The sequence below is a fragment of the Cucurbita pepo genome, chromosome LG08 (genome assembly GCF_002806865.2).
Source record: "Cucurbita pepo subsp. pepo cultivar mu-cu-16 chromosome LG08, ASM280686v2, whole genome shotgun sequence".
NCBI classification, from domain to species: domain Eukaryota; kingdom Viridiplantae; phylum Streptophyta; class Magnoliopsida; order Cucurbitales; family Cucurbitaceae; genus Cucurbita; species Cucurbita pepo.
Genome location: NC_036645.1, coordinates 814,819 through 827,916, shown reverse-complemented (window position 1 = coordinate 827,916; position 13,098 = coordinate 814,819). Strand labels below are relative to the sequence as shown.

At 38.2% G+C, this 13,098-nt stretch overlaps 3 protein-coding genes across 3 annotated transcripts in view; 2 read left to right on the top strand and 1 right to left on the bottom strand.

The window, feature by feature from the left end:
- Nucleotides 1-726: 726 nt before the first annotated feature.
- On the bottom strand, nt 727-1,322 carry LOC111800720. Its single transcript, XM_023684536.1, has one exon. It carries the CDS (start codon nt 1,195-1,197, stop codon nt 946-948), a length of 252 nt encoding a protein of 83 aa, XP_023540304.1. The 5' UTR covers nt 1,198-1,322; the 3' UTR covers nt 727-945.
- Nucleotides 1,323-5,873: 4,551 nt separating this feature from the next.
- LOC111799720 (50S ribosomal protein L18, chloroplastic) lies at nt 5,874-8,694 on the top strand. Its single transcript, XM_023683169.1, has 3 exons — nt 5,874-6,187; nt 7,778-7,939; nt 8,327-8,694. The coding sequence occupies exons 1-3, from the start codon at nt 5,987-5,989 to the stop codon at nt 8,474-8,476; spliced, it is 513 nt and encodes a 170-aa protein (XP_023538937.1). The 5' UTR covers nt 5,874-5,986; the 3' UTR covers nt 8,477-8,694.
- A 547-nt stretch (nt 8,695-9,241) lies between these two features.
- LOC111801051 (protein SMG9-like) overlaps nt 9,242-13,098 on the top strand; it is a 5,477-nt gene continuing 1,620 nt past the window's right edge. The window contains exons 1-6 of the mRNA XM_023685018.1: nt 9,242-9,528; nt 9,929-10,037; nt 10,719-10,834; nt 11,867-11,986; nt 12,174-12,263; nt 12,369-12,517. Coding sequence (XP_023540786.1) covers nt 9,295-9,528; nt 9,929-10,037; nt 10,719-10,834; nt 11,867-11,986; nt 12,174-12,263; nt 12,369-12,517 — 818 coding nt within the window. The 5' untranslated portion in view covers nt 9,242-9,294. The remainder of the gene's footprint in view (nt 9,529-9,928; nt 10,038-10,718; nt 10,835-11,866; nt 11,987-12,173; nt 12,264-12,368; nt 12,518-13,098) is intronic.

The following is a 13,098-nucleotide window of genomic DNA, read 5'->3' as shown; positions in this document are numbered from 1 at the left end:
GTTCCCTTTTAGAGATTTGGTATAGCTTGTTCATCCAACCATCGAAATGGAATATTATTGAATTCCGTGTATTCAATAAAGTCACACGTCGCTTTTATCTGTATAATTAGCTCGTTAGAGGCTAAGACGACATATTTGAATCTCGACCACATATTTCATTTCACTAAAATAATTTTCATTTTTTTTTTCAATGAACGGTTTGTTAATTGTGTATCAAATAATACCCAGATCGTTACTCGATGAAAGGAACAACAATCTTGCTCCAATCATCAAAACAAATAACTCGAAAACATGATAGCTACACACGAGACTACTTTGATATTTACTTGGGTCTCGAGGATTGTTTGTACTGAGTTACTTACGGAATATTACTGAGTCGCCCAAGAACACTTCGTTAAAGCATAACGAGTGCCTCATTATGGGAATTTGCACTTACGGTTTTTACAGGTTGAGCTAGTAAGAGCCATCTTCAGCACGTACAAGCCCACAATTTCAGAATATTGTTATGTTTAGGCTTTCCCTTTCGGGCTCTATTGAGAGATTTCCACACCCTTATAAAGAAGGTTTCGTTCTCCTGCTCAACTAATGTGGGATTTCAGAGAAACCCTTTAAAGATAAGAATGAGACACTCGTGATCTAAACACCAAGACACGAGCAATTCAACCGTTCTTATCTCAAACCCGATAAGATTCATCTCATAACCACAACAAAAAGACACAAAATCCCAACTTTCCAACATGGTAAAACCACATCACCAACTTTTATTCATCATAAAAACAAAAGATTACAAACAAAGAAACCTCGGCCAATACCCAATTCCAAACCAACCCAAGAACACACATAATATTCAACAAGATCAATGATGAACAAGCCAATGAGCAATGGCCAAAGAAGAAGAACCAGCAGCGGCGGCAACCGTGGCGGCGAGGGCAGCGGGGGCGGCGGCTAAACAGCAAGCGTTTGTCGTTCGGGATCAGAAACACGAGCGTCATAGAATCTAGCAATAAAAGCAGAAGCTTTCCGATCAATCCCAGGCTCAGCCACCCATCTTGTATCTTCATCACTAGGCCACATCCTACGCCTAATCTCACCACTTTCATCCCAATACCCTTCATCTCTTCCACCCTTTGAAAAGCAACAGCTCTTAAAGATGCTGCAAATTGAGAAGCATTTCATGGACTTTGATCTTCCCCCCATAAATAAAACCAAAATTTCTTGTTTGTTCTTCAACAATTTGCCTCCAAGAACACCAAATTCTGCCTTGTTTTGTTGTTTTGATCGGTTTGTAAGCTACAAAATGGCAGAGGAAGTGTTGGAGGCTTTTTCAGTGATCACGATGGGAGAGAATATTGGTTGCATGAGTTTTTATAGTGGAAAGATGAACAGGGTTTGCTTTTGTGACAGCTTGTTAAAGATAAAATTTTTATTTTTTTTTATATATGAAATGACGTGAAATAGGGTTGATTTCAATTATTCCCGGTCGTGTCGGAAATATTTTATTCTCGTTAACTCGTATGATGTCGCCCGACATTAGTAGCGTTGTTGACATCTCTTTGATAGGTCGAGTGGGACGTTTGGTTGTTTTTCCTACATTTTCATCCGCTCGTTTTAGCTGTCACAATGTCTATTAGGGAGTAGTTTTCATACCCTTATAAGGAATGCTTTGTTTCCTTAGGAGCCTAACGTCCTTGCTGGCATAGTATACGATATCTGACTCTGATACTATTTGTAACAGCCGAAGCCCACTGTTAGTGGATATTGTCTGTTTTGACCTGTTACGTATTGTCATCTATCTCATGATTTCAAAACGTGTCTGTTAGGGAGAGAATTTCACACCCTTATAAGGAATCCTTTGTTCCCTTAGGGGCCCAATGTTCTCGCTAGCATACCGTACAATATCTAACTCTGATACTATTTATAACAAAGTCCCAAGTCCACTGTTTGCAGATATTGTCTGTTCTGACCCGTTATGTATCGCCATCTACCTCACGATTTTAAAACGCGTCTGCTAGGGAGAGAATCTCATACCCTTATAAGGGATGCTTTGTTCCCCTAGGGGCCTAACGTCCTTGCTGGCATAGTATACGATATCTGACTCTGATACTATTTGTAATAGCTAAAGCTCACTGTTAGTAGATATTGTCTGTTTTGACCCGTTACGTATTGTCATCTACTTCTAAAACGCATCTATTAAGGAGAGAATTTCACATCCTTATAAGGGATGCTTTGTTCCCTTAGGGGCTTTATGTCCTCGCTGGCATACTGTATAATATCCGACTCTGATACTTTGTAACAGCCCAAGCTCGCTGTTTAGCAAATATTGTCTACTTTGACTCGTTATGTATTGCCATCTACCTCACGGTTTTAAAACGCGCTTATTGGGGAGAGAATTTCACACCCTTATAAGGAATGCTTTGTTCCTTTAGGGGCCCAATGTCCTTGCTGGCATACTGTACAATATCTGACTTTGATACTATTTGTAACAGCCCAAGCCCACGGTTAGTCGATATTGTCCCCTTTGACTCGTTACGTAGTGTCATCTACCCCCTTTGACTCGTTACGTAGTGTCATCTACCTCACGGTTTTAAAACGCGTATGTTAGGGAGAGAATTTCACACCCTTATAAGGAATCATTTGTTCCTTTAGGGCCCAACGTCCTCGCTAACATACGGTACAATATCTGACTCTGATACTATATATAACAGTCCAAGCCCACTGTTAGCAAATATTGTCTACTTTGACCTCTTACTTATTGTCATCTACCTCACGGTTTTAAAGCGCGTCTGTTAAGGAGAGAATTCCACACCCTTATAAGGAATGTTTTGTTCCCCTTTCCAACCGATGTGGGATCTCACACGCTTATTTAGATTAAGTTTGAAGGAACATAATTCTGTCATGTCGACTTTTCGTTCAACGTTCTAAAGTATTTTCTACGTTCCAGGGTTCTTCTAAAACGTGTATTAAAAGTCAAAAGTAATCTTACAACTTTTAAAAATGTTTTCGAAAACAAGTTTTTTTTTGTTTTTTTTTTATTTTTGACCCAAGAAATGGATGGCTAGGATTGAATGATATGACTTGTTAAAATGAAAATGAGAGTAAAAGCTCAAAGATTATTGTCCTCTACTTTTTTGTTTGTTCTTGATTCTTTTGTTTTTTCATACATGATTCTTCCCTAACTTGTTTAAATAATGCCTACCAAAACACCTTCCTTATAATAACCTAATTTTTTTATGAATCTAAAACAAACAACACAAAAAATTATACGTTTTGTTCATCTTTTAGGTTTAATCAATTGCTATATACCTTATGATCATTGATATCAATTTAGCTATGGTAGTGGTACCTCTAAACTCAACATCAAACCCATGATATCTTTTAAACTATTTAGAACCGTAAGAGCCTAAGTTTACTGCTAGCAGATATTGTTTGTTTTGGTTCGTTACATATCGTCGTCATCCTCACGGTTTTAAAATGTGTCTGTTAGGAGATGTTTTCATACCCTTATAAAGAATGTTTCGTTCCCCTCTCCAACCGATGGGGGATCTCACAATCCACTCCTTTGGGAGCAGCATCCTCGTTGACACACCGTCCAGTGTCCGACTATGATACCATTTGTAACAGCCCAAGCCCACTGCTAGCAGATATTGTCTGCTTTAATCTGTTACATATTGTCATTATCCTCACGGTTTTAAAACGCATCTATTAGGGAGAAGTTTCCACACCCTTATAAAGAATGTTTCGTTCCCCTCTCCAACGGATGTGGGATCTCACAATCCACTACCTTTAGGGGTCAACGTCCTTGTTGGCACACTGTTACCATTTGTAACAGTCTAAGCCCACCACTAGCAGATATTGTCCGTTTTGGTTCGTTGCGTATCGTCGTTGTTGGATGATGGAAGTCCCACATCGACTAATTTAGGGAATGATCATGGATTTATAAGTGAGTAATACTAACTCCATTGGTATGAGGCCTTTTGGGGAAGCCCAAAGCAAAGCCATGAGCTCCCCAAAAGCAAAGCCATGAGAGCTTATGCTCAAAGTGGACAATATCATACCATTGTGGAGAGTCGTGTTCGTCTAACAGTCGTTAGTCTCACAATTTTAAAACGCGTTTTTTAGAGAGAGGTTTCCACACCCTTATAAAGTGTCCTCGCTGGCACACCATCCGGTGTCTATGATACCATTTGTAACCGCCCAAACCCACACCATCCGGTGTCTATGATACCATTTGTAACCGCCCAAACCCACCGCTAGCAAATATCCCACGTCGGTTAGAGAGAGAAACAAACCATTCTTATAAGGGTGTGGAAACCTCTCCCTAGTAGACACGTTTTAAAACCTTAAGAGGAAGCGTAGAAGGGAAAGCTCTAAAAAGAACAATATCCGCTAACAGTGGGCTCAAGCTGTTATAAGAACTTTCTTTTCGAAACGAACCCTTTAAGCTCGAAAAGCTAACGGGGAAAAGAAAGGGAGATGAACTTGAAAACCAAGGCAAACAAATGGCAGCTTGCCAACTTTGCCATGACAGGAAAATTTGAAAAAGAAGAACTAAACAAATGAAGGGAATGATACAAAGCTTGATCTTTGTGTTTTCTCATTGGTTTGTGAAGAGAAAAAGGTTCATGAACCTAATGGGTTTGAAATAAATAAGGATAGTTGCCCTCCGAAAGGGCACTTTTTGATCCCTTAAATCTTGAAAGAACCTTTGAAAGAAAGGGAGTGGGGTTGGGTTGAAGGGCAGGGGGAGCTTCTAAGAGGCCTCCCTCCACAGTGCATTCAAGCTGTCTACCTTTTAGGAATCTAAACACAAACACTTTCCCTTTACTTTATTCCAATTATGAATTCATAATTATAATAATCTCTTTCGACCGATCCGTTCGGTGATTTGTGTGTTTTGATCATTAGCGTTTGATTTTAATTTAATATTTCAAAAGCTAGATCTTGTCGATTATGAACATCTCTCAGAGAAATTCGTAATCCGAGCAACCCGAATGGAGTTCACAACCCAATTCAACTTTTTATTTTCGGGTCGGGTTGAGTTGAATTGTTGAATTATTTTTAAAAAAAAGCCTAGTTATCTAGAATACGTATTATATTAATAACATTAGTTACAAACGTCAAATATTCTTAGTCTTTTATAATAATCTTAAAAGTAGGGTAGGTTGGGTTCGATAGTAACCTTATTTTCGGGTTGAGGGATGACTATAAAAGTAGGGTAGGTTGGGTCCGATAGTAACCTTATTTTCGGGTTGAGGAATGACTATAAAAGTAGGGTAGGTTGGGTCCGATAGTAACCTTATTTTCGGGTTGAGGGATGACCAGATCAAAAAATGTTAACCTACCGACTAACTCGAATTTTCCATTTTTCAAAAAATATAACCTAAACCCAACTTTTATGATTTGGGTCGGAAGGTTTGTGCTGGTTCATTTTGAGTCTGAACACTCCTAAAATAATATAATAATTTTTCACTCCGAGAAAAATTAAAATATTATATATATAATTTCTTATTTATTATTATTTTTAAATCTAAGGTAGAATTAACATTCAACTCTCGAGAGTACTAATCAGGGTCGAACAAAGTTTTCGAATAGGTATTTTATATAGAAGAATTACTTCATTTCTCGATAATCGACTAACCGTTCAAGACTATTTAAAATTATTTCGAACTAAAATGTTACTTTTGAAATTTCACCGTTATCAAATATTATCCATTTTGACCTGTTATAAATATCGCCGTCAGTCTCACGATTTTTAAACGAACCGATGTGTGATGTCACAAAACCTAAACCCGAGGAAATGTGTTTTTTTTTTATTTTATTTTTTGTTCTCTTTTTATTAATTTGCATGGATTTTCCAATTAACATGGTGAAATGACAGAAAAACCGGTACACAAAAGGATAAGGCAATTCTCAGGACGAAAAGAAACGAACCAGTAGAGCCTTCGAAGAAGAAGAAGAAGAAGAAGAGAAGAGAAGCAGGACGACAATGTCTTCAGCCATTGCTCCTTTATCGTTCCTCGGAACTTCCATTCTAGGCGTCTCTTATTCACAGAATCTTCGCATTCCTCCTCATCTCAATTTTCCGTCGACCACTTCAAGTTCCGGCCGACATTCTCTCGTTATCGAAGCCAAGGCTACCACCAGACGGGAGGACCGTGCTGCTCGCCATTCTCGTATCAGGAAGAAGGTAATCATCGAGTCCTTATTCCCCTATTTAACAACTTACCGCCTTCCCTCCCCTTCGCGTACTTTGTTATGCTAATTTGGCGTTTCTCTTGTTCCACATTGTTCTGTGCCCTAAAATTTTTCGGAGATTCACCGGAAATGGAGGTAGGTTGGGATTATTCTTGAAATGAGGTATCTAGGTTTCGTTTGTTTTAATTATTCCCGGGAATTACTCGGTGTTTCTCGGTTCTTATTGCAATTGTGTTGTTGTTTTACTTCTTTGTGGATATTGTTTCATTCTAGGTATCTATTTATTGTGAACTTCCAAAGGATTGATTTGATAATTCATGAACTCGTCGTTTATTTTAGAAGTTCTGGTTAGACTAGCTTGGAGGTGTACTTGTATATTAGAATTTTGTCATTGTTCCACTACCTAGGTCCTGGATTTCTGAAGATTGAGGAAAAGAGGGAAAAGAACAATGAGCTTGTTTATTTGTCATTGCAGGGAGTCAAAATTTCAAAATAGAAATATTTTATTGTTCTCAGCATCAAATTATGTTCATGAAAGCTGTAATTGGAATTTGTTTCAAGATACGATCTGCGGAGACTTACAGTGCTTTGGGCCTCAGATGACTTGAAAGTAAATTTACTCATTGGAGAAGCTAAAATTTATAGAAAAATGTAGCTTGTACAAAGAATAGATAGGAAACCAGAGTTTGGAAAGCCTAGAACATGAAAACAAGATAAGAAAGATATCCCGCATACTATTTATTTTTTTAGTTAGGAAACAAGCCTCATATATGGAACCACAATCGATTACAGTCGAAATGTGAGATGGTAACTGATCTCTCAAAGCTGGAGGCTAAAGATGGTACAAGAGTGGATCATTCTACACATAAATGCCTCTATGAGATCCCTCATTGGTTGGAAATGATAACGAAGCATTCCTTATAGGGGTGTGGAAACCTCTCCCTAGCAGAGACACATTTTAAAACCTTGAGGGGAAGCCCAAAAAGGACAATATCTACTAGCGGTGGGCTTGGATTGTTACAAATGGTACCAGAGCCAGATATCGGGCGGTGTACCAACGAGGATGCTAGGCCTCCAAGGGGTTGGATTGTGAGATCCTACAATGGTTGGAGAGGAGAACGAAGCATTCCTTATGAGGGTGTGGAAACCTCTCCCTAGTAGATGTGTTTTAAAATCAAAAACTGCTGGCGATACGTAACGGGCTACAGTGGACGATATCTGTTAATAGTGGGCTTGAGCTTGAGCTGTTACAAAAACACTACACATCCTTGACCCGACACTTGGAAAGGTGACATTTTCAATTTTGGCTATAGGATCTGTCTCGAACTCAAAAACTTTTGGATTACATCTAGACTGGTTAAAGAAAGATCTCGCTTTGTCAAATGGGTATAAATGGCGATCTCACACCCTCTGGGCAATATAAGCCACAGGGTATGGTCAATGAGAAATCTGGGAGATTGACTCCCTTTAGAACAGCACTGAGTTCAAAATTGTTATATTTAGAAGAGCCAATTGATTCCAATTGATTCTTGCTGGTATACAGTAGAACAGTTCACAGTACATTCATCTTCTTGTGCCTCAGGTTGAAGGAACAACAGAGAGGCCAAGGTTGTCTGTGTTCCGCTCCAACAAGCATCTCTATGTCCAGGTTATCGATGACTCCAAGATGCACACGCTTGCTGCAGTTTCAACAATGCAGAAATCAATCTCTGAGGGGTTAGACTACACTTCTGGCCCTACCATTGTGAGTTCACTACAACTAAGAATTAATTCATTTATGTTTAGCTTTCGTCCTTCCCCTTCCAAACCCTTTTTGCATTAGCTTGATGTCTATGTAGATCTTCTTACCTCTTCAAATAAGAGAGCATCTGTAACGGCCTAAGCAGACATTGTCCTCTTTAGAGCACTGAGTTTAGTTATCGTACATAGCCTTGCTTGAACAGATCTGTTCATAAGTTCTACCCCTATGCCCTTGAGCTCTAGTCCGACTTGTCATTCTACGTATGCATGTAGGATTACAAGCTTAGGGATGTGATTAAGTTTAGAAACTAAACAAACAGCAACATAGTTTGCGGTGGCAGCCGACCTTCTGAAGCGAAATCCTTGTTATATGTGGGTAATATGGTTGCAGGAAGTAGCAAAGAAAGTGGGGGAAGCTATAGCAAAATCTTGTCTGGAGAAAGGAATAACAAAAGTTGCATTTGACCGTGGTGGATATCCATACCATGGACGTGTGGAAGCTCTTGCTGATGCAGCTCGTGAACATGGCCTTGTGTTCTGAATATCCCTCTGTGTTTTTCATTGTCTTCTGTATGGTTTGCTGTTAACAGTGCCATCAGATGCCCATATTTTTCTGTTGATTAGACCTGAGTTGTAGCTTGTTTCACTTGAAATTAAGAGGGAAATTATTCATTCATTCCTCATCTTTTTTCAAAAACAAAATTTACATTGAATCTATCATTTGAAAACAAAAGTACAGACGCTTTCATGTCGAAGAAATCGTTATTAGCCTATCTTTTGTGACAGAGATTTGAATATCTGATCTCTCGGTAGATGATATATGTCTTAACTAGTTGAACCATTGACTATTAAAATAGTAATTGATGTTTTATTTGCTATATGTGCTCGGATTTACTATGGTGAACTGTTTGACTCTTAAGAAAGTAATTGATATTTTATCTGCTAAGATATGCTCGGATTCATTGTGTTATGTACTAAGAAGATAGTGTAACGATTAAATACAGTCAACACGAGCTAGCTTAGTCTTAAAGATTTCTGCTCATGAATTGGGAGGTTCAACTTTATTTTTTCGTTAAATTTCTTATTCTAAATTCTAATATATGAATTGACCGTAAAAAATTATCGAAAGATCTGATATAATGGATTAGAAGGTGTTCACATGAAATAATTTTTTTGTCGAGATTGTTCAATTTGAACTTTTATTAACAAAATCTTTAAAACTCAAAACGAACGAACTCGTAATTGATACAGACTTTGAGTTAAGAGATCAGATCTTCGAATGTGTGATATAGTCCTTTGATAAAGAAGGTTAATAAATATCAGGTGACCGGGAAAAACAGAACTGCAAGGGTCTCAGCAATGGCAGGTTCTACTGGTGGTAACGCTTCTTCCAATTCCTCGCCTACTCCTCCTCCACCCAAAATTCTTCTGGCAAAGCCTGGCCTCGTCACCGGTGGAGCAATTTCCTCTAAGATTGGGCGCGGCGCCGGCGCCGATGACGAATCCGCATCAATTCGGTCCCGTCTCCCTTCTCTTGGATCCCTGAATCTTCTCTCCGATTCCTGGGACTTCCACATTGACCGTTTCCTGCCGGTAAACGATTACATACTCCCTCTTTTTTCTTTTCGCGTCTTGTTGCTATTGAAATTAGGAACTGTTCCAGTAAAATGTGTTTATTGATGGAATTTGGTATACTTAAAGTCTTTTTGTTAATTGATGAAATGCTCGAGTGAATCGATCTCTTACACTCCGTTTGAAGTAGAAACAAAATCATCTTAAGTTTTAGAGTTAATCAGCTGCAGAAATGGGCGTTTTATTTTTGGTTAGATGATACTGATAGAGTTGGATCAGTTGGTTTAGAAACATTTTGTCTCTTTACAGTTGAGGAGAATATCATCTCTCTAGGGTTTCACTTGCAGTTTTTAAGGGTTGGGAGGAGATTTGAGAATTGGTGGGCAGTACGATTAACATTTTCTTTACTGTTCCTCTACAGTTTTTGACTGAGAATACGGAGTTCAAAGTGGTGGGAATAATTGGTCCACCGGGAGTTGGTAAGTCGACGATCATGAATGAGATTTATGGCTTCGATGGAAGTTCTCCAGGTGAGATATCTCTGATGCTACGTTCTTAATTTGTTTGTTCTGTTTTTGTTCACTTCTAGATTCAAGTGACCAGCAAATAATGTCTTTGTCTAGTTCAAATTTTTGGCTGCTTGATCCTTGAGTGTGTTTTCCTTTGGCTTTTATTTTTCTGCTTGCTTGCCCCCACTTAGTCTGCTCATCCCCTGTCCAGACTGAGCTCTAGAAAATAACTATCCCTACAAGATCTTAGGTTTTTGTATTGAAGAAGAAAACTCCATCGACTTTGTTCAGAGATTTTCGTCTATGGTTTTCAGCCATTTCGAGTCTTTTGAAAGCTGATTATGGAGGATCTGGATCATGTTGTTTGAAGATGCCATTTTGCATTTAAGATGTTGGATATTTTTGGAATACTTTTGGGATATTTTGGAGTTAGATTGAAGCGCTTACCATGTAAGTTGGTGTTTTCATTAAACAAGACTCCTACAAATGTAGTGTTCATCCTATTATTTTATTTATGGATTTTGCAAGTTTTTCTATTGTTTGTCCTCAATCTTTTAATCAAGAATCTTGTGAAGGCTACAACTTTATATGCTTTAAAGGCTAAGTATTACTGCAACATCTGTTTCTTGTCATGGACAAAATCTTCGTCATTCCTCATCAGTACTTTCCATTCATAGTTTCATCCTTCTGTACATGTTTCAGGTATGCTACCACCATTTCCAATTCTATCTGAAGACGTTAGAGCCATGGCTAGGCATTGCACGTTGGGCATTGAGCCACGAATTTCTTCAGAGAGGATCATTCTTCTGGATACTCAGGTGTTTTCCTAGTGAATATATAATTCGCCATTTTATGTTTTAGGATAACTGGATCAGGTATTTGGATAGATAAATACATTATTTCTCACTTGATTTTTAAGTTTTCGAACTTTTCAAAGAGAATACTATGATCTATATAGTCACAATTATATCCTATCAGCCTAGAATGATTTTTGCATTTTCAATTTCCTTGACAAAGATTTGAAATGAAGCTAATTCCAAAACAAAAAGTGGGTGATTGATGCACTTTTAGAAGTGAGATTCTCTTTTTTTCTGTAAGAGTCGTTCCAAGCTGCGGAGATTGGATTATGGTCCGAGATTAGTCCTTGCATGCATAGTGACATAACACAAACATACTTTCAAGCAAGTAACGGATGCTTGTGCTGGTTTTTTTTTTTTTTTTTTTTTTTTTTTTTTTTTTTTTTGGGGGGGGGGGGGGCTAAATTGTAGAAAATACCCCTATACTTTGAGTTTTGTTTCAATAATACCCCTAAACTTTAAAATGTTCCAAAAATACCCCTAGTCTTTCAAAACATATTCTAGTAATAGTATTTTTTAAAGGTCTTAGGTATTATTGAAACAAAATTTCAACGTTTTCTATCCAAAACTTAACTTCAAGGGTTTTTGTGAATGTTTTTTTATAGGCCGGGGATAATGTTAACTTTTGAAAACCAAGTTGTATTATTGAAACAAAATTGTAACACTTTTGTTAACGTTGATGAAAGCTAGTTTTCTCATAAAAGAGGGGGAAAGCAGAAATCCTCTTTGATGGATACTCGTTTTGTCTCGCTAGTTTGAATAACAAAAAAAAAAAAAAAAAAAAAAAAAAAAAAAAAAAANAAAACTAAACTGAAGTGACTGAAGTGAAGGAACAATATTCTTTTATAGGTTTGACTTTTTATTTCTGTTTCTTGAGTGACCGGCTAATGGTGATGATGCATAAATCTTCTGAATTCTTGTGATGTGAGATTTGTATAGTCTTATATTTTCATTTGTTACTTAAAGTTTTGCATGATAATTTGATAATTGCAGCCTGTGTTCAGTCCTTCTGTTTTAGCTGAAATTATGAGACCAGATGGTTCATCCACCATCTCAGTTATTAGTGGCGAATCTCTATCTGCTGAATTGGCTCATGAACTTATGAGTATTCAGGTAACACTAAAGAGAGCCTTCTTTTGTCTGTGTTTTGGAGGGGTTGGGGGAATGGGTAGCAGTCTGAAGAGCTTTAGAGTTTGACCACATGATTACACTAACAATGCTATTATGGTGTGGAATTATTTATCCATTGTAGTTATGATCTTACAAATTTCTTCCCGTTACTCTGCAAGGATTCCTTTAGCTGGGCATTCTTCTAGCGTCCATTTGCAATATTGTCCTTGTGATATCGGAGGGAGCTCACGATCTAAATATGTGGCGTTTGATGTTAACTGTAAGTAGTAGGAACCTTTATCTTGATCATCTGTTCTTAACCATGTCATGTCATGAAGCTCGTTTTTGTCGTTGCTCTATCATAACACTTATTTCTTTTTTGCAGGTTGACTTGCTTAAACATGGCTTGCCCGATCCATCTTCTTCTGTTTTCTCTCATACACAAAATTCTAATGTAGGATCCGAGAAGGAACACAAAGATAAAGTTTCTGCAAGTGAAGAATATATGGCTACTCCAATCTTTGTTCATGCAAAGTGAGTGAAAACCTTCTAAGATTTTTTTACATCTTTTCAACAAGGTCGCCTCTAAACTTAGAAACCATTAACAATAACAAGGAAGAACATCCTTCAAGGCACAAGCTAGTAGGCGAGGCAGCATAGACTCTATTTCACATCCATACCCCACGAAACCATGAAATCTGCTGTTTAAAAAATCTTGATCTCCTAAACCTTACCCCTAAATCCTCTTAGTCATCTCCAGCCTCAAAATCTGAAATAGTATGTAAAGAATCTCGTTATTTAAAGAGTTTAATTGTAACAGCCCAAACCCACCGCTAGTAGATATTATCCTCTTTGGGCTTTTCGTTTTGGGCTTCCCCTCAAGGTTTTTAAAACTCATGTGCTAGGGAGAGGTTTCCACACTTTTATAAAGAATGTTTCGTTCTCCTCCCAACTGATGTGGGATCTCACAATCCACCCCCCTTCAGGGCCCAACGTCCTTGCTGGCACTCATTCCATTCTCCAATCGATATGGGACCCCCAATCCACCCCCTTTGGGGCCCAGCGTCCTTGTTGGCACACTACCTCGTGTCCATCCCCCCCCCCCCCCCCCCCCC